The following is a 21341-nucleotide window of genomic DNA, read 5'->3' as shown; positions in this document are numbered from 1 at the left end:
ACATGTTTTATTTATTGATATTGTACATTTTGAAACATAAACACATTATTTGCCCCTCAGGTTTTAAAATTGCTTCTAACTGATAGCTTTAAAGAAGTAATAGGCAGAGATATAGGTGGAAAAAGTGAATAAGGCCCAAAAACAGGTATGTGGATCACAATGTGAGAATAACCCAAATCCTTTAATTTCAATACAGGCAACATATTACCTGCATGCTGTCAGCTAATTTACAAGATGATTCACGTTGGACACTACCATTTAAAACCAGCAACTGCTACTTAAATTTGCACCACCTCATAGGAAAACGTATTCTGGCTGCAGCAGGTGTTGGAAATGGTTTGGGAAACTGCCTCAAGGATGAATGTGTTTCAATATTGGAAAGGGAAAACTCCAATATTCTCTGGCATTGCATTGGAGACCTTGGTGTTGGAGATAGTCAGGAGGGAGACCCTCCATCCATGAAGGGTCAAAAGAATTTCCAGGCAAATAGGAAGAGATAGTCACTGTTGTCAATATATGTCCACAAACTTGGATACAATGATGCAAGAAATTCAAAGAATGGTCAAGGTGAATTGGTCAAGGTGATGGTCAAGGTGGTCAAGGTGATTGAATGGTCAAGGTGATTGAATGCAAATCAGAAGGTCACATCATTACAAATGAACCAATGACTTCACACTCTGTTCAATTCCCCTCCCCTCTCTACACTGCCCGACTGACATTTTTCATCAATCATACTTCACTTTCATTGTTACAAGTATCACTCATAATACACATGTTAGAAGCCTTTCATTAGTTTTGTTTCATTCTGTTATCAATTTTGAGTCATGAGCTAGAAATGACTGATGAACGGGATGGTTTGTGTTAAAAGAAATAAACAGACCACTCAAGTCTTGTCTGTTTGTGAGGCCAAGCCTGGAGGTTAATTGCAGACTGAGCTTTGATTATAAGGTTCTAATAGACATAGTAAGCCCCTCCATGCAGAATCTGCATGAGGTCAACCACTGACTGTGAGTGGCCTGCAGTTAGGGGAGAAAGAAAACTTCACACAGGTGCAACATCTCCGGAGGGTGAGGTTACACAAGTCCTTATGAGAACTCAAAACGCAGCACCTCGCATTTATCTGAATTAAACTCCATTTGCCACTTCTCAGCCCATTGGCCCATCTGGTCAAGATCCTGTTATAATCTGAGGTAACCCTCTTCGCTGACCACTACACCTCCAATTTTGGTGTCATCTGCAAACTTACTAACTGTATCTCTTATGCTCGCATCCAAATCATTTATGTAAATGACAAAAAGTGGAGGGCCCAGCACCGATCCTTGTGGCACTCCACTGGTCACAGGCCTCCACTCTAACAAACAACCCTCCACCACCACCCTCTGTCATCTACCTTTGAGCCAGTTCTGTATCCAAATGGCTAATTCTCCCTGTATTCCGTGAGATCTAACCTTGCTAATCAATCTCCCATGGGGAACCTTGTCGAACGCCTTACTGAAGTCCATATAGATCACATCTACCGCTCCACCCTCATCAATCCTCTTTGTTACTTCGTCAAAAAACTCAATCAAGTTTGTGAGACATGATTTCCCATGCACAAAGCCATGTTGATTATCCCTAATCAGTCCTTGCCTTTCCAAATACATGTACATCCTGTACCTCAGGATTCCCTCCAACAACTTGCCCACCACCGACATCAGGCTCACTGGTCTATAGTTCCCTGGTTTGTCCTTACCACCCTTCTTAAACAGTGGCACCACATTAGCCAACCTCCAGTCTTCCACCCTCTCACCTGTGACTATCGATGATACAAATATGTCAGCAAGAGGCCCTTCTCTAGCTTCCCACAGAGTTCTCGGGTACACCTGATCCTTAATGTATTTGTAAAAACTCTCCTTAATTCTATTTGCCAAAGCTATCTCATGTCCTCGTTTTGTCCTCCTGATTTCCCTCTCTAGTATACTCCTACTGCCTTTATACTCTTCTAAGGATTCACTCAATCTGTCCTGTCTATACCTTACATATGCTTCCTTCTTTTTCTTAACCAAACCCTCAATTTCTTTAATCATCCAGTATTCCCTATGCCTACCAGCCTTTCCTTTCACCCTGACAGGAATATACTTTTTCTGGATTCTCGTTATCTCATTTCTGAAGGCTTCCCATTTTCCAGCCGTCCCTTTACCTGCGAACATCTGCCCCCAATCAGCTTTCAAAATTTCAAAATTAAAATAGCTTTCTGCCAAAGCATGGAATGCTTAGTGTCAGCTGGCCAGAAGCAATGTTTTCTTAGTGGCTGATGAAATATATGAAAGCCACTCATCTTTTGATTGAATTTGCTCCTTCCCAGCAAGTTTCACTGCTGGATTGAAAGTGGGAGGCAATCCTGCTATGGTGGGTAGCAGGACATCAGGCAGCAGATCAGAACATCAGGATGGTAGCTGCTCCCAAGAACTGCTCCCTCAGTCAGACAGACAGCATCAATGCAGCTGCAGCATCACCACTTCTAACAGTAGCCATTGCTGAGCTCAAAGGAGATGATACCTCAAAGGATATGTGCCAGGGCCCAGGAGAGAGGGCTGCAGATGATGCTGATCATCAGAGCCTGTGCCTGCAGAGGGTCTGGCCCCACTGGCTGAGTGGCCTGTCAATTGCAAAGGTCATTCAGTCTGTAGATCATATTGATTGACAAACTAATCGGCAAATGGTTGTCGTTGTGAACAACAGCAATCATTGATTGAGTTGGATGTGCCAGATTTCCCAACCCCTTTTTTCTCTTTGTCTCCAGTGATTATAAGTGAACCATTTTGTTAATCCCATTGGAGGCTGCAGAAAGTGAGGTAAAATAAAATCCATACCCAAGAACATCGACTTTCTATCTCAGTAGCATGTGCTTGTCTGACCTGGGTGCCAATCTGTCCCACAATCCCTTCAACTTCCTCCCACCCCAAAAGTAGTACTTTCATGCAAGAAGTTGAAAAGTTTTGCACCTGAGTATTTGGCTTGAAGGAAGCAAGGATAGATAGCCGTTGAAGAGAAAACAGTCAAAGATTGTGGTGAATTACTCCACATTGTACCACAAGTTGGTTCAGTCAGGTTAACAAATAGTAAATGGTTGTGACTGTTGGAGTTATGTGCCTGCAGAAGGAGCATTATAACCTTCTCAGATGTGTGAAGAGGTGGTACAGCATGGCAATCCAGAAACAAAGCTCTCAAAAGTGAAGTCGAGGGTGCATGATCACACCATACTCATGCCAAAAGAACAACTTTCTCTGAAGGCCCAATGCAATAATAGGATATCGAATATGAAATCACAGATGACCGGAGAAAGTTGAAAGCTTGGACTACTAGCCCTCAACATCCTAAACAAGATTTGCGATGTGTCTTAGCATATGCGCGATATTAACCATGAGACAGACCCCAGGAGTGTACAATGGCGTGTTTACAGAGTTAAGAGGTCTTCCTGGAGGATATCACCATGAATTAGATGAAAGTGAAAGCTTAATTCAGCATCTGCTGAGGAAAGTTAGAGCTGCCCTTATAACTCGCCTAAAAAGCAAGATACAAGAACTACAAAGAAAAGTGAGTAATAGAGAAAGTGACAACTCTTACAGAATGGATTAGAAGCAGGGTAGCAATGAAACAATCTGGAAAGCTGATAGTATGCATTGACGGAAATGATCTAAACAAAGCTTTAAAGAGAGCTTACTACACTAAGCCCACCACTGAAGAGCTGTGTCACAACTTGAAATGTTAAATATTTTCATGAGCTGAGATGTGACGAATTGTTATTGGCAAGTGAAGCTGGATGAAAGCAGTAGTTTTCTCATTGCATTCTTGATGCCATTTAGGAAATACAGATGGTTGCAAAGGCCAGTGCCATTTCCACACCTCCACAGGAGTGTCAACATAGAAAGCATGAAATAGTGATCTTTCTGGAAGGGAAGCTCTCATGGATGATCTACGAGATTGACTCAGCAGATGAACTCAAAAAAATTGCAATTAAAGATACCCAAAATCAGGTTCATCACACAGATTCTGCAAAGGTAGATGTGACAGCAATGCAATGACCAATAGATGTAAAAGCAGTGCAATGATTTGGCAACTAGATAGTAAATAGAACATAGAACATAGAAGAATACAGCGCAGTACAGGCCCTTCGGCCCTCGATGTTGCGCCAATCCAAGCCCACCTAACCTACATTAGCCCACTATCCTCCATATGCCTATCCAATGCCCGCTTAAATGCCCATAATGAGGGAGAGTCCAGCACTGCTACTGGCAGGGCATTCCATGAGGTAAACCTCCTCTGCACCCGTTCCAGTGCCTCCACATCCTTCCTATAGTATGGCGACCAAAACTGCACACAATACTCCAGATGCGGCCGCACCAGAGTCTTATACAACTGCAACATGACCTCAGTACTCCGGAACTCAATTCCTCTACCAATAAAAGCCAGTACGCCATATGCCTTCTTCACCGCACTATTTACCTGGGTGGCAACTTTCAAAGATCTGTGTACAGATACTTGCCCAGTTTGTGGACAATTATGCTAATTCACTGCCAAGGACATTGCAGTGGTATTGAGGCACAAGACAAGAAGCAGCATTCACTAGAATCAAGCAATAGCGACTGGCAATGGCAGTACTGAACAATGATGTAACCATTGAAGTTACCCTGCAGTGTAATGCAAGTGAGACACACTAGGAGCAACCCAATACAGCAAGGATAACTGGTTCCATTTCTGTTCACAGCATTAATATAAATTGAACAGCCACTGTGTTCAGATTGAAAACAAGTTTCTGCCCATGGTAGCTGTTTGTGAATATTTTAATTAATACCCACTTGAAAGATACAAAATAACAGTAAAGTCTGACCACAAGCTATTTCAAAGCATTTTCCTTAAGCTGCTGCTGTCTACTCTAAAGTATCTGTAGCAAATGTTTGACATTTTCCTGCAACCTTGCAGATGTGTTGCCCTCCAGGTTCCCAAATGATTCACCCAAGTGGCCTAATAGGAGCTGCTTCTCAATTCTGCAGGAAATTTGACATTTCAGTTGCCACATGTGAAGAACGTGCAGTGAAACCTGGAGGCCTCCCAGCTGATTCTGTGGGGTGGGGGATCCCTCATTTGTGGACATGTTTTGGCCTGTGAGGCATTGTGCTACTTGTGCAACACCATTTCTTGTATAGAAAAGGCATTTTTTCTCACATTGTGACACAATAAGTGACCATTTTCCTCGATAGTCAATTTATGATTTTCTTTCTGGTAAGTTTATAAATATTTACCTGTTTTTCCTGCTGAGAATTTCTTGCTTCACCTGATTTACTTGCATTTTCTGCTGGATTTTCTGAAGCTTCAGCCTGTTTAACATCAACATGCAGTATGTCAGCTCTGTGCAAGTTATGTTAAAAATGTTTGTGAAAGGAACTCAGTTATCATTTGCAGGATATTTCCTTTTAATTGGTTCAGTTCTGGTAAAGACAGTGTTTTTGCTATTCAGTGTGTCAACATCCTAATGTCAAACAGATGTAGGGATTTATTTTGAAATGGAGTGAATTACTTTAAGAATTTAACAGTTTTTGGAGGGCATGTGAAAGGCATTATTATAACAGCAACATAGAGACATGCTTAATAGTGAACTTGTTTTAGTCTGTAATAATCTTTTAAAAATCCAGCATTTCCTTTGATGGACTTTACTTATATCCTTGAGTTTGAGTGTTTGAATGTGGTTTTATATTTTGTTTTCCGAATTACGCTGAATCAGAAATTGTGCCACCTTCATAAAATTGGTATCACAGTGTGGTATATAAAAATTAACCAAAAGTGTTGCGAAATAGAGTTAATTTCTGCTGGGATGAAAATGTGCGCAAAAATAATCTGCACAAATACATGTATAAAAGAAATTATACTTCATAAATATCAGTAATGCTATCCAACCTGATTTCCTTATTGTATTGATATAAGCACAACTTTTAGCTAAACCAATGTCAATATTAACTGCAAAAGTAAGACAGTTTTTGTGCTTACCTTTTCGTGAAGTTTTGATTCAAGCTCTCTTAACCCATTGCAAAGTTCCTTTATTGATTCAAGAATCTCATTGTACTTTGTTACCATTTTCTTCACAAATTTATTTGCTTCTTCAGGACCTTTAGTTATGAACATAGACATGAAACTAGGGTGGCCTTTCAGATTAAAGTAAGAGATATCTAACTCAATGTTCAATACACATCCCCCAATTGCAGGCGGTTCTGATTTTCAATGTCTTTTACATCAGACAGGGTATTTGTTTAATGTTTGAATTGCAGATGGTAAATTACCAATATTTTCCCATATAAAACAAACTGTAAGTCAGAGAAAATACATTTTAAAAAGATGTTTTTGAAGCACAAAGTAAATGAAGACAGGAGTCTAAAGTGTTTCTGAAAGATGGACAGATCAACGTTCATAGAAAACTACAAGTTTCATATTGTCTGCACAACTCTTGAAATCTCTGTTTGGCAAAGAACATCATTGGAAAAATAGTAACCATCTGTGTAATCATTGTTGGCAAAGTGCTTATTTGTGAAATATATTTTATCCTTAAAATGCTAGTTGGTTACCAAGGCTAATTGTACAAAATTCTAAATGTTGAAAAGTCCAAAAATGTGCAAGTCAGGTGAATTGTCCATGTTAAAATCCCCATAGTGTTAGGTGCATTAGTCAGAGGGAAATGGGTCTGGGTGGGTTATTCTTCGGAGGGTCGGTGTGGACCTGTTGGGCCGAAGAGCCTGTTTCCACACTGCAGGGAATTTAATCGCTCAAAGCTTTGCATGCATATTTTTGAAGAAGCAATAAATACACATGTGGATATGCAATAAATCTCTACATTTAAAAATTATAAACATCAAAGAGTTATAACGTTATCATCTTGTTAATGTTTCTTTAAGGTCACCTTTTATTCTTTGAAATTCTAAACAATATAGGCCCACCTACTCATCACTCCTTATAAGACAGTCCCTCTATAACTGGTATCAACCGAGTGAACCTTCTTTAGATTAGATTACTTACAGTGTGGAAACAGGCCCATCGGCCCAACAAGTTCACACCGACCCTCCAAAGAGCAACCCACCCAGACCCATTCCCCTACATTTACTCCTTCACCTAACACCATGGGCAATTTAGCATGGCCAATTCACCTAACCTGCACATCTTTGGACTGTGGGAGGAAACTCACATAGACAATGTGCAAACTCCACACAGACAATTGCCTGAGGTGGGAATTGAACCCAGGTCTCTGGCGCTGTGAGGCAGCAGTGCTAACCACTGTGCCACCGTGCCGCTCTTTGGACTGTCTCTGATGCCAGTATATTTTTCCTTAGATAAGGGGCCCAAAACTGTTCACAGTACTTCAGCTGTGCCCTCACTAGTGTCTTGTATAGCTTTACTAAAACCTCCCTATTTTTATATTCCATTCCCTTTGAAATAAAGGCCAACAATCCATTTGCCTTCCCCTATTATTTGAATTTACATGCTAGCTCTTTGTGATTAATGGATGAGGACTCCCAAATTCCTCTGTGCTACAGCTTTCTACAGTTTTTTTGCCATTTAAACAATGTTCAGCTCCTCTACTCTTCCTGCCAAAGTGCATAATCTCACATTTCCTACATTATATTCCATGTGCCAAGTGTTTGTCCACTTCTTTAACCCGTCTTTATCCCTCTGCAGACTCCTTGTTTCAAACTCACCACTGGCTTTCCCATCTATTTTTGTGCTATCTGCAAACTTTACTGTTATACATTCACTTCCGTCATCCAAGTAATTAATGTATATATTGTAAATAATTATGGCCCCAACATGAATCCCTGTGGAATTTCACTAGTTACAAACTGCCATCCCGAAATTGTCCCCTTTCTTCCAATTCTCTGTCTTATATTGGTTAGCATAGGGTCAGAGAGTGTGGAAACAGACTCTTTGGTCTAACTAGTGCATGCCTACAATGTTTGCAAACAAAACCAATCCCACCTGCCTGCATTTGGCCCAAATGCCTCCAAACCTTTCCTATTCATGTACTAATCCAAATGACTTTTAAATGTTGTAAATGTACCTGCATGCACCACTTCCTCTGGCAGTTCATCTCACATACTAACCATTCTCTGTGTAAAACCATTGCCCCTCATTCCTTTATGCAAGTTAATATACTACTTCCAACACCATGGGCTTTTATCTTATTAAGTAGCCTAATGTATGCACCTTATCAAACGTCTTCTGAAAATCCAAACTGCTTTCCATTTAAAATCTGAACCTTTTTACAATTATTTTCCCACATCCATTACATTTAATGATGTTTCTGCTTTATATCAATGACAATGTTGAAAAGCTTACAGTGGTTTCAATCTGCCACTCACTTTTATCAGCAATCGATAGGGAGAAAATAAGTCCTACTAACATGTTTAAGTGGGAAAATATGATAATGCATTTAGCATTGCTGAAATTTTCTTTGACTTTTGGCGCTTACCTCTTGCAAACAATATCATAGAAAGGATAGATAAAATAATCATTCATCAGACAACTAAAAAAAAGCAGGCAGAACTGAGAATAATAGTTACATTACAACCTTTGATATAAGCCGATTAATTTTTTAAATTAACACTGACAATATTTAATTGCATACAGCTTAAACATGCTGTCTTTGTTAGTAATTAATAGATGATTGAATTTACTTGTAAAATATAATTGGTTTTCAATGAGATTTACTCATTCATTATATCTTAAAAATAAAAAAATGTTTCCCACAGCTGTGGCTGGGTGTAATGAAGCATCAGGGTACGGCGACGAATGGAAGGAAGTCAGCATTCATCACAGAGTTCACCCAATTTTATATCCTTATCATTCACATGTAAAGGCACCTCAGGATCACCACCCACCTCTTCTTACACATCAGAACTCAATTTCCTTCTATGGATAAAAACTGGGAAACCTCCTCAATTCATTTAAAATATCTCTTCATTCTCCAGCACTTTTTTCCAATCAGAAAAGTACTCACCACACTCATTTTATAATCCCCACTAAAACCATTATTTTCTCTCAAATTGGCTGCTCCTCTGCTCAATTAAGGTTTAGCAGACTTGAAAGAATCTGGTGCGAAACAAGATTCACCATTTACTGTCAGATGTGGCTGGACCTCAAAAAGCGTGACTGAATCCTCTGTCATCTATAAACAATACTCCATATTCCAGATCAATCGGAATGCAAAGAAAGCCCCACATTTCTTTCTCTACCACAAACTCTACCTCCACCCTCACCTCGAACAATAAGAGCGAGATGCTCACGGACTCTTCTGTTACTGACATTGAGAAGATCCAATCAGCTGCTTCTGTCAGTCCCTTCCAACAGTCCAAACTTCGTCTAAGATTCCCAGGCTTAATTCTCATGGTGCAGTGGTAGTGTCCCTACTTCAGAGCTAGGAGGCACAGGTTCAAGTCCCACCTGCTCCAGGGGTGTGTAATAGCATCTCTGAACAGGTTAATGAGAAAATATTCCTCTAAGGACCAAATAATACTCATTTTTCTATGTGACTATTATTTCTAGGTTTGTGTATAGATTTGTAGCACGGGTGTTGGATGCCGTGGTTGTGGGTATGTTTGCCGAACCGGTAAGTTGATTTGCAGATGTTTCGTCCCCCGTATAGGAGACTTCTTCAGTGCTTTGGAGCCTTCTGTGAAGTGCTGCTGTACTGTGTCTTCTGGAATTTAAATTTGATTCCGGTACTGCAGCTTCTCATTGTTTTTAGAAGTTTCCCCATCACCAAAGTTAAACTGACCGGTCTGTTACAGCTGAGCTGATCTTTACAACACTGTTTCAAAAGATGACATAACTTCTGCAATGCTGCAATCCTCCTGAATCCAGAGAAGATTTAAAGATAATGCCAGTGCCTCTGCAATCTCCACTTTCCCTTCCTTTGTATCCTTAAATGCATCACATCTGGTTCCACTGCTTCTTCAACTTTAAGTATCGGCAGCTTATCCAGTGTCAAATCCCTATTAATTTTAAGTCCTTCTAATAACTGACTACCCCAACTCAAACCTTCCATTCCTCTCAAAATGTCCCTGGAAGTGTTATCACCTCCCAAAGCCATGCAAATTCTTCCCAGAATTTCCTGTTTGAATCCCTCTGAAGACGGAGTCTCCCCGCCAAGGTACTGAAATAGCTTTCTGGTACCACAAATGACATCCAATGTAACATGACAAAGGTAAACATTCTCTTTTCATCTTTCTTGATCTGTCTGCAGCCATAGGCACAGTTGACCATTCTGTTAGAGAAGTCATGATAATTCCTTTTGGAACACTGGGACTAACAGAGTTCAGATGATTTCCTATACTAGCATATGTTGAACCTCCTGATGTTCACAGAAAAACATTCTCCTCAAAGCATACCACCAACTGACAGCTAACAACGTACTTTCATTGACACAGGACCTCAAAAATGTCCCATTTACTTGTCTGATCTCCCAGCTGACTGGCACTTTCCAAACTGAAGATAGTCACACTTCTCGATGGCACAAATCCTGATTGACTGCAAACTTCACCAATTGATGAGTGGCTGGAGTACTGAAGTCCCAGTCTCGTCCACCAACATTGTCTCTGGCAGCCCCAAAGGATCTATTCTTGGCCCCTTCCCATCTTTTAATACAGCAACGTCATTGGAAAGTAATCTGACATTCTGCATGAATAGAGTAATACTTTCCCACACCTTTCTCAACTCTCTTACTGTGGAAAAATGATCTGACTGTTTATCCTGCATCCAGTACTGGATGAGCAGATGGTTCATCCAATTAAATATCAGGATGTTTGAAGTCATTGTTTTCTATCTCCACTCCAACCTTCGTCCTCCAGCTAGTGACTCCATTCCTCTCGCTGGCAGCAGGCTGAGATTAAGCCAGAAACATGGTGTCATATTTACTCCTGAAATAAGTTTCTGACCTCACATTCACGTCATCACTAAGATCACTTATTTCCACTCTATAACATTGCACATTTTGCCTGAGCTTGTCAGCCACTGAGCCCCTCATTACTGCCTTTACTGTTTCTGGACTTGACTATTCCAATGCACTCCTGACTGGTCTGCTACATTCTACTATCTGCACACCTACAATCATTCAGGTTTCTGCCCCTCCCTACCTATGACTTAACTTACAGCATGTCCCATACTTCTGTATTCCCTGACCTATATTGATACCTGTCCAAGCAAAGCCATTGTCTTAAAATTCTCATCCTTACTTTTGAATCTCTACATGACCTGCCACCTCCTCACCTTTGTAATCTCCCTTTGTCAAATAGTCTTCTGAGATATCTGCACACATCTAATTTTGCCTCTTGTGCATTGCCAATTTTAGTTTTTGCAATGTTGCTGGCTGTGCCTAGAGTTTTTGGCCTACAAGGTCTGGACTTTCAATCCTACAATTTGCTGCTTTTTTTTGTTCTTGCTTTCTTCCCTGAACCTAGCTCTGTGACCAAGCTTTTGATTACCCGATTTAAGACCTGATATGGTTCTGCATCATATTTTGCTTTATAATGCCCCTGTGAGGTATCTTGGAATGTTCTGTTACGTTAATGGTGCTTGTTGCTGTATTCATTGGTACTGAAGTTATTACAAGAATTCCATGAATAATAAAAGTGGCAATGCCTGGATTAGTTAGTTGTCATGGAAAAATATTCAACAAATAGTCTGAAAGCCTGAACGTTTGTTTGGTCTATTTTAAGGACCATTTTTGACATGAACTTAGGCTATTCCCTCCAGTTCATTCTTTATATGTGACCAGAGCTCATGACCTTTCTCTTAATTTCCATTGGTTAACAAAGAGGCCAACAGCTGCTTTATCTATTTGCATTCTGTAAATATACACGAAGAAGTAATTGGGTGATTTCTGTCAGTAGCTGGAGTCAAGGCATACTGTTGGGGTATAGTAGAAAAAGAATAGGCTCAGGAACACTGTTAACATCAGGTAAAGGGAGACTTCCTCTATGTCTAATGATTCTCGATGAGACTCAATTGTCTTCAGAGTGTGGAAAATGGTGTTACCCTACATTAACATTGCTTAGCTTGCTGAATGCAAGTAATGTTTTAAAATAGAATAATATTTATTCTAACCGTATAGTTGCATTGCCAATTCTGTGATTTGCTGGATTCTCTTCTCTTGTTCTGGTACGGTAGGCCACATAAACTTTTCAAACTGCTTGTAAAGAATTCCCACTGCTTCCTTTGTCTTGCACTCAGCAGAATACTTCCCAACTCGAACAACTGTACCACTTGCATCCTCACACCAAAATTGACTCTGAAATGCGAGCAAACAATTCAATATATTTCATAATACACGCATATAAACACATTTCTAAAAATGCCACATCACTTGTCAACAATTTTAAGTGCAGAAAACATGTTCAATCTCACAAAGCTGGAGCACAAAAAGACCATTCAATAAATCCTTTCCTTCCCCAGACTTTGAATAATTTTCAATCGGAAATTCTTTCTCACTTCTCTATTTTGTCTCTGGAGGAATCTTAAATGCTGTACTTTTTTAGATGCCATATATATATAGTATATAGTGAGAGGCTATGGTACTTTAACAAAATTTTTCATATATAATTTGAGTATACTGGAAATTATTTTAAAAATTAAATAGAGTTAAGATGCACTCGATGAATAGTCAACAATCACATGGGGGATTCCAGCACTTCGGTGCAAGGACAAGACTGAAGCATTTTGCTTGGATTTTAGCCTGAAATGCTGGGTGGATGATTCATCTTTACCTTCTCTGGAGGTATCCACATCATAAACATCAGACTTCAGCCAATTTGATTCACTTCACAGATATCAAGGAACTGCTGAAGACATTGGGTGTTATACAGGCTGTGGGCCCTGACAACATTCCTGCAAAAGTACTTAAGAATTGTGTTCCACATCCAGACACAGCCACAGCCACGTTATTTCAGTATGACTACAGCAATGGCATTGACCTGGCAATTGGAAAATTGCCCAGGTATGTCCTGTACACAAAAATCCAGGACAAATCCGGTTTCCAGCTGATCAGTCTACTCTTGATCATCAGCAAAGCAGCAGAAACCATAATCTGTAGAGTTATCAACAGCACCTTATCAGAAATAACCTGCTCACTGACAGTCAGTTAGGTTCTGCATTGATCACTGAGCTTCTGATCTCATTATACCCTTGGTCCAAGCATGGACAAAAGAGCTCAATGACAGAGGTAAGATGAGAGTGACTGTTGTTGCTATCAGGGCAACAGTTGACCTAGTATGGTACCTAGGAGTCATAGAAAAACTGAAATAAATGGGAAAAAACAAATAATTGTGGATGCTGTAAATCAGAAACAAAAACAGAAGGTGCTGGAAAAGCTCAGCAGGCTGGCAGGATCTGTGGAGAGATATCAGATTTAACGTTTCAGGTCGAGTGACCCCTCCTCAGAACTGAGATGCTGCCAGACCTGCTGAGCTTTTCCAGAAATTTCTGTTTTTGTTTCTAAAATAAATGGGAATTGGGAGGAAAACTCTTAGCTGGCAGGTGCAAGCCCCAGAATAAAGGTAGATGACTGCAGTTGTTGGAGCTCAATCATCTTAGATCTCAGGAATTTCTAATAGAGTTGCTCTGGGTACATATTCTTTAATCAACCCTTTAAGATATGTAGTATTACACCTCAAGAGCAGGTGGATCTTGATACTAGGCCTTCTGGTCAAGAGATAGGGATATTATCACTGCACCAAAGGAGCCCTTAGTACTTTTGGGTAGTATCCCATGTCTAATCATCTGTGGTTGCTTTGTCAATAATTATCAGATTAAAATATGATCCAGAAGTAGGGATGTTCAATGATGATTACACAGTGTTCTGCAGAATGCACAACTCCTCAGATACTGAAGCAGTTCATCTTTACATACATCAAATATTAGACAACATCCAGGCATGAGCTCTCAGTAGGAAGTAACATTTACACTCCACAACTGCCAGGCAGCAATCATATCAAACAAGAGGGAATCTAAGCATTGTCCCTTAATCTCCAATTGCATATCCTAATTGAATACTCCACTATTAACAACCTGAGCATTACCATTGACTGTACTGGCCCAGCCATATAAATACTGTAGCAAAAGACTAGGTGTTATAACATGGCTGTGAACCTTTCTGCTAATTAAACCAAACACCCAGAAAAAGCTCACCTCACCTTGTAATTTGTTAAAGTATGAGTGATAGAGAACTCACAAATCCCAATATTTAAAGAAAAATAATTTCAATTTATTCCTTAACTCTAAAGTGAACATTAAACAACAACTATTCACAACTCTAAGACTCCTTTCTCTTAAATGCTTGTTATCTACCTCCAACTCTATAACAATATACTGTTCCAATAAAAAAATCCTGTATTAAAATTACATCAGCTTAATTGTAAAACCACACAGTGGCTGTCATCTCCGGTGTTGGCCTTCTTTTGGTTGCAGATCTCCCTGGGTCACCTTCTGTCTTTTACTGCAAAGATGTTTCAAATGAAAAACATACCTTTGATCGAGAGTGTTCTGAAGACAGTCTCTCTCGATGGCAGTTTACTCTGTGTCTGACTTTCAAACTGCCTGCCTCTTTTATCGCCCCAACATTGGATCATCTCATTGGTCCGATGTTGGCAAAACAATAAATTCAAAATTGATTGGGTTTTGGTATCCTGGGGCATAATTTTAACTGGTTGGTTAAATTTGAATTGTCAAACTAGCAACCAACTCAGCAATCTGTTTCACAGCCAAATGTTACATATTTTCAAATTTCTATTACACTCAGAGACTGCTAGTTAGTCGTATGACAGGTGCTTGTAAGCTCTCAGTACAAAACAACATTCACTCTCTCTTAAAGGTACAGTACACACCCTCAACTTCATAACACTATGTTAAAAGTTAGGAATTCTGCAGTGAGTGATTCACTTCCCGACTCCTCACTACCTGCCCACCAAGTCAGGCTCTGCACCTGCCTGAATGGCTGCAGCTCCAACTGCAGTCAAGAACCTTGACACCATCTTGGACAAAGCAACCTGCTTGATTGATGTCCTATCACCTTTCATACTCATCCCTTCCCTACCAATGTGTAGCTATAGCAGTTTGTTACACATATGGGATGTACTGCATTAACTCACCGAGGCTCCTCAAACAGTACTTTCCAAACCTGTACCAACAAGGACAACACCCACAGATGCATGGGATCACAATCACCTGCAAGTTTCTGTCCAAAACACACATCCACTTGTCTTTGATCAACATTGCTATTTATTCACTGTAACTGGGTCAAATTCCTGCAACTCAATTCCTAACATCATTGTGGGTGTTCTCACAGCAAATGGACTGCAGCAGATCAAGAAAGCAGTGCATCACTACCTTGGCAAAGGCAATTATGGATCAGCAATAAGTATTGGCTTAGCCAGCAACACTCACTTACCAAAAGGCTTCAGGCAAGAGTGTTCACTTTTACTATTAAAAACAGTATGTCAGATATTTGAAATGATTGATAAGATCAATGGGAAAAGGGAAAAGTCTGAAAAGCAGAAAGCAAGTGTGGAGTAAGCAACAGGATATTCAAACTTGAACATTATCATTTCTATGCAGTTGCTCCTAAGACAAAAATTTTAAATTAGGTCTAACTCCACAGAAGTACTATAATATCTACCTCTTCCATAGCCTGTTGTAATTGCATCGTCATGTCCAAGCTTTGTTTGTATTCCTCCACTGTCCTGTCAAGCTCATTCACTTGTTTCTGTACTTCATTCAAGGATTCTTCAAGTACATTTATTTCCATTCTTGGGATATGCTTTTCCAGTGCAGCAGTGCCTTTTGTCACATACTGAATCATTTTCTTTTTGAATATCTTTTAATACAGAAAACACAACGTAGATCAGATACCTGTAGCAAAGAGTAAGGTACACTAAATGTCTTCAGGTTGGTGATTAAAATCTAACAAAAATCATTTCAAGCATTACCTCAAATCTTTCAGTATATATTTCAACTTGCTGGATTTGATTTCTGACAGCTTTCAGATTGCGGAATTTTTCATTTTTCTTTAGATAATTAAATTTCAAGTTATTAAACTTCTTCTTGAGTTCTTTGTAGGATTCCTTTAACTGAAAATATATATTTTGCAGGATTATTATACATTCATCATCAACTTTAAACTGAACTTCATAGCAATGATTAAACCTTATTAATATGTGATAATAAAGGAACTGGTTTTCATTTCTCATAATATTACTAGAGGGATTATATTATTTCATTAAATGTACAAGACAGTGCACTTGTCATTACATACGTGAATCATTATAGAATAGAAATAATAAATATTGGAACATTAATTTTCAATTATAATGCAAATATACACTTATTTTAATTGCATCTGGGAGGGAAGGAACTTTACAGCTTTTAGATGTCAAATCCTGAAGTAAATCAACAGAGTTATGGGCAAACTAAAAGAAATTACAGCTTGTTTTCTACCTAGAAGACAAATGTAGTTGCCTAGTCATAGCCAAAGAAATTTGTCACACTATATGAATGATGGCAATGTCAGCTGTTGGGGATAGTCACACCAACCATAACAGCATTGTGCTTGGAGGATTAATGACAACACCCTACAGAAAATCACCAAGTAATTAAGAGGTAAAGAAAGTTGTGTATTATAATATTACACCAGTAGTTCAATTAAAACTTTGTCACAGACATATAGGTAGAGATTATTATTTATTGCATATATTTTTGGGAATACAACTGGTGCATATAGCATATCAATTTTTCAGTAAGTCAGCCTGTGCAAGGCTTTGGGCTCAATGTAAATGTGTAAGGGCAATTTTCTAGACAGTCTTGAGAAGCTTTAGCCAATGATCCCTCTACTTCAGTAGCATCTGTGGAAGTAAACTCTAGGTACATTTGTAAAGATTTTCTCTGTGGATTGAGGGAGAATGGGATTACTTCCGGACTCTGCAGTTCTGATGATGGCCCAACAGTCACTTTGTCAATTCTGACATTTTTCCCTCACTTTTGGAATGCACAGAGTCTGAAAATTATTTTTATTGCAGGGTGAACTGCCTGTGGGAGGCAACTGCTCCAAAACCTCATTCTGAATGTGCAATACAATCCCCAGTCCACTTGGACAGCGTCGGTCTCTCTGTTCAGATACGTGTTGTTGCACAGCACAGAGTCGAATTAGCCCAGTTTAATTTTTACTTGAATATTGAAAGTCTATGACCTTAAAATTATGTTATGGGACTACAGGATATGAACAATTAGAATATTTTTATAAAATTGTTGTGTCCATTACTTTAGAAAAGGGAACAGTAATCTGTTTAAATATAATGGACAAAGTTACAACATTTTGCCATGGCCCATAATATTGATGTTATATCTGTCATTGTTATTCACACACTTTGGACAAGTAAAACAATGCTTGGTAATCATTGCAAAGCTGGTAACTATCAAACTGTAAGGTTACAATTCTGGCATTTTCTTACTTTTAAATTACTTATTCACTCAATGTTTTAGTCCCATCAGTTAGTCTGCCCGTTGGTATCTCTAGATGATACATTCCCTTAAGAGGTTAGTAGGCAACCCGTTCTCAACACCATTCTAATAATGGCATAAGAACGAAATGTAGGAATTCCTGAATTGCAAGCTCATTCTTTCTAAGAGGATGCATGGAATGTGGTTTCGAACACCACTCCCAATCACCACCCACACCCCTTCCTCAATCATTATTACAATGAATTTGACACCAAGAACTTGAAGGAGTGAGGGCTGCAGTCATCTGACCTTGCTGGATTACTTTGTATCAAATCTATTTTTATACTTCTTCTATATGAATACATTTAGAATGACAGCAGATGCAGAGTTGTGTATCAAACATTGAGATTTCGCATCATAATTTATTTTAAATCAGTTTTAAAAAAATCAGTTTTCAATGACTTTCACATTTGAACGAAAACAAAACCACCATTTACAAATTTGAAAAGATTTTTTAAATTGCTATTTGTAAAGCATTGAGGTTAGGGTAAGAAGGAGTAATTATTTACTTTATATATCACTATATCTCTTGGTTAAGACCAGAAAATAAGTGACAATGTTGGAATACAATTTATAGAAATACGCAGTTATTGGTATGGGAATAATACCATTATAATTCAAATGCATGTCAAAGAGAAACAACTGTTCTTTCCTCCGTATCTTTTTATAGGTCTACAGTCACTTGCTACTTTTACACTTCACAGCATCTCTCCTAATGCAGCTGCTGAGCTTACTAATTTATTTTACAAGATATTTTACAAGATCTCATTTGGATAAACATGTAGGGTGCAATTTACACAACCTCAGTGGAGTGTTTGAAAGAGGAAGGCATACAAAATCAAGTGGATGGAGAACCCTTACATTCCCATCCACCTGACCTACTTTTTATTTTACTGACCCACCTCTTATATTACCTCCCTTCGGCTATTGAGGCTGTTCTATGACTAATTCATTCCACTTCCACTCTGTTGTGTGGGGCTGGGGAAAGCAGAAGCAAAACAGCCAGCCAGGTACATTTCATAGCATAGAGATAGCCCTAAGGAAGTGGAGTATCTCTTTTGGGGGATCTGCTGGGCCCAGTGGTGCACTTTTTTTGCTCCCCTATCCCCAAATGATACATCCCTCTCCCTACAACCACTCCCACCGCACCCCCCTCCCAGTCTCTAAAACCCAAGCCCATACACACTTGTTTGGATCTCTGATCCCTCCTCAGTCAAAATGTCCGAATGTACCTTAAAGATTGGTAGCCATGCTTTTCCTACAATGTGTAGTACAAGCAGCAGCAACTAGTGGCTTCTTGGACTATAGAGTTGTCGCAGTTCTCAAGGATGGCAATTCCTGCTCTTAAGGCAATCATGCAGAGCAGCCAAATTTAAATTTGGTGCCACGTCAGCCATTTTTGTGACTGTGGGATTTGAGAGGATCTATTCGCTTGAGAGCTGCTGATATAATGTGTGTTACCCTTTCTGATTCAGATATATTTGCATGGTCACAGGTTTAATGAGTTGCATTTGCTGATTCAGTTTCAATGACATTCTGAGTTTGATAGTTTCTTAATATAGCTTTCATAAACAAAACTGTGGTATGAACAGGGCTCCTGCTACTACCTGCTGAAATTTACAACACTGAAAGCATCTTCAAAATCTACTTTTGTTTGTACCACATCACGATCGTTATATTGATGGATTTTCCAAGGAGAGGCAATTGATGCAGAAAGCAATTTTGCACCTTCTTTACACAAGAAGGGCTCCACATTTTTACAAGAAGCTTCTGAATCAAGGTTTCTTCAGAAATGCAGAACTGCACTTCCATTCTGACAGATCCCTGGTAGTACAGAACAGACAGGGGAAGGCGAACCACACCCCGTTTTCACAGTAGGTAGCTGTTGCATCCATCCATAAATGGGATAGGTCAGTGTGTCAACTCCTTAGACTGAAAATGCAAAGATATGCATCGCAGTCCAATGAAATGCAAGTTTTACAATGATTAAAAGATAAACTAACATTAAAGTAATGATTGTCACAATGATACTTGTTCTGTGAATCTAATAACTTAATTGTTGTTACTGCGATTATAGACTTTTGGTATTGAAATCAACATTTTAGTATTTCTTTTAGTATGCATCTTCACTAAGGACTGAGGGTCCGGTCTCACTGTGATTTGGTGCTATGTTTCTACATATTCCACAACACAATTTCCTAGCCCCATTAAACTTCATGCACTTCTAAATTACACTATAATTTAAAACTGCAAATTCCCATTTCTTTGTCTAAAGCACATATAAGTACTCAAGTTGAATGCTGGCAAATCTTTAAATGCACAACTAAAGACTTCTAAGTTTTTGTAAAAGATCATCTAACTTGATCATATTTTGTCATTTATTCATACTGAACCTGAATCTAAAATATAATATTTTTGTGGTAACAATTGATAGTATGTGAATGAAAATTCAAAATATACTGGAATGACAATATTCAGAGAACTAGACAACAAAATACGAATGGCTGAACAATATCTCATGCTTGTACTAAATTAAATATTAATTTGTTTGGCCTGGATCAGATCTCTATATGAGAAAGTTCATTCAACACATGTTGCTTGTTCATTCTTAAGAACATTACAAACAAGAGATGGATGCCTGGAAGGGCTTGATCTGATATGTTTCAAGAAGATCACTCCTCATTCGTCTAACCGCCAATGGATATAAGCCTAAGGTGCTCATTTGTTTCATAGATACACCTGATTCTACCCTATAGTTACATTAGGTGAAGAGTAATCTATCTTGTTTATTTGTTCATGTCCATGCACTCATGTGAGTGTTCCACAGAGAGTTTTATGTGATGTGCAACTCTGTGGTGTCACTGCAAGGTTGTTTCAAGGTCTTGAAGCTCTTACACAAAATGCCAGTTACAGGTTATGGACCTAACACTGACTGATTATCACAACAGTCCAAAGATGTGCAGGTTAGGTTATTGGTCACGCTAAATTGCCCCATAGTAGCCAGAGATGTGCAGGCCAGGTGGATTAGGCATGGGAAATGCTGGGTTACGGGATGGAGTTGGGGGCTAGGTCTGGGTGGGATGCTCTTCAGAGGGTCGATGCAGACTCAATAGGCCGAATGGCCTCTTTTTGCACTGTAGGGATTTCCACGACTCTACGACTCTCCATTTCCTACGTCAAGAAAAATCCTACAGTTTCCTCACTCCTAGCATCTTAATACTTTTCAAATTATTTCTCCCTTTCACATGGAAGTCAAAACTAACAATAAAAATAAGAATTTAAATTCATTTGGCTCTTTTAATGTAAAGAAACATCCCAAGGTCCTTCAAATAAGAATTATAAAACAAGATTCAGCCACATAAAAGGTAAGTCAGTTTGTGTGGATCTTTTAGAGCATATAAACAGTGAAACACACAGTCACTGAGTTGGTACTGAGTTTCTTTGACATTGAACTAATTTTTCCAAGTTTATTCTGCTTTTATTGCAACACTTGCTGGGAAATGTGAACTTCTACTCCCAACAAATTAATTTTAGCTTGAAAACACAGATAACTAAAATTTCTTACATGTTGCTTTAGTTCTTCCAGATATTTAAGGAAATTCTTGTCTTGTTGGGGTTTGCTGATTATGGAAATGGGACGATGAAGAAAACGGGATGTCACTGAGTTAAAGTTCCAGTCAGAAGATGGACCTGATACTGCTCAGTCTTCTGCTCCATAGCATTATCATGTACAATGCGACAGTAAATACTTCCAATATTTACTAAGAGGTCAGGCC

At 39.1% G+C, this 21341-nt stretch overlaps 1 protein-coding gene across 2 annotated transcripts in view; it reads right to left on the bottom strand.

Moving 5' to 3' along the window:
* Positions 1-21341, bottom strand: part of ccdc141 (coiled-coil domain containing 141) — a 134085-nt gene that overhangs the window by 14105 nt on the left and 98639 nt on the right. For both annotated transcript variants that reach the window (XM_043693516.1, XM_043693517.1), the window contains exons 18-22: positions 15999-16139; positions 15689-15886; positions 12124-12307; positions 6025-6143; positions 5283-5357 (exon numbers count right to left, since the gene is read on the bottom strand). In XM_043693516.1, coding sequence (XP_043549451.1) covers positions 5283-5357; positions 6025-6143; positions 12124-12307; positions 15689-15886; positions 15999-16139 — 717 coding nt within the window. The remainder of the gene's footprint in view (positions 1-5282; positions 5358-6024; positions 6144-12123; positions 12308-15688; positions 15887-15998; positions 16140-21341) is intronic.

Source organism: Chiloscyllium plagiosum, chromosome 7 (assembly GCF_004010195.1).
Source record: "Chiloscyllium plagiosum isolate BGI_BamShark_2017 chromosome 7, ASM401019v2, whole genome shotgun sequence".
In the NCBI taxonomy this organism is placed as follows: Eukaryota; Metazoa; Chordata; class Chondrichthyes; order Orectolobiformes; family Hemiscylliidae; genus Chiloscyllium; species Chiloscyllium plagiosum.
The sequence above is the reverse complement of the archived record's forward strand: the minus strand, read 5'-3'. Positions and strand labels throughout refer to the sequence as shown.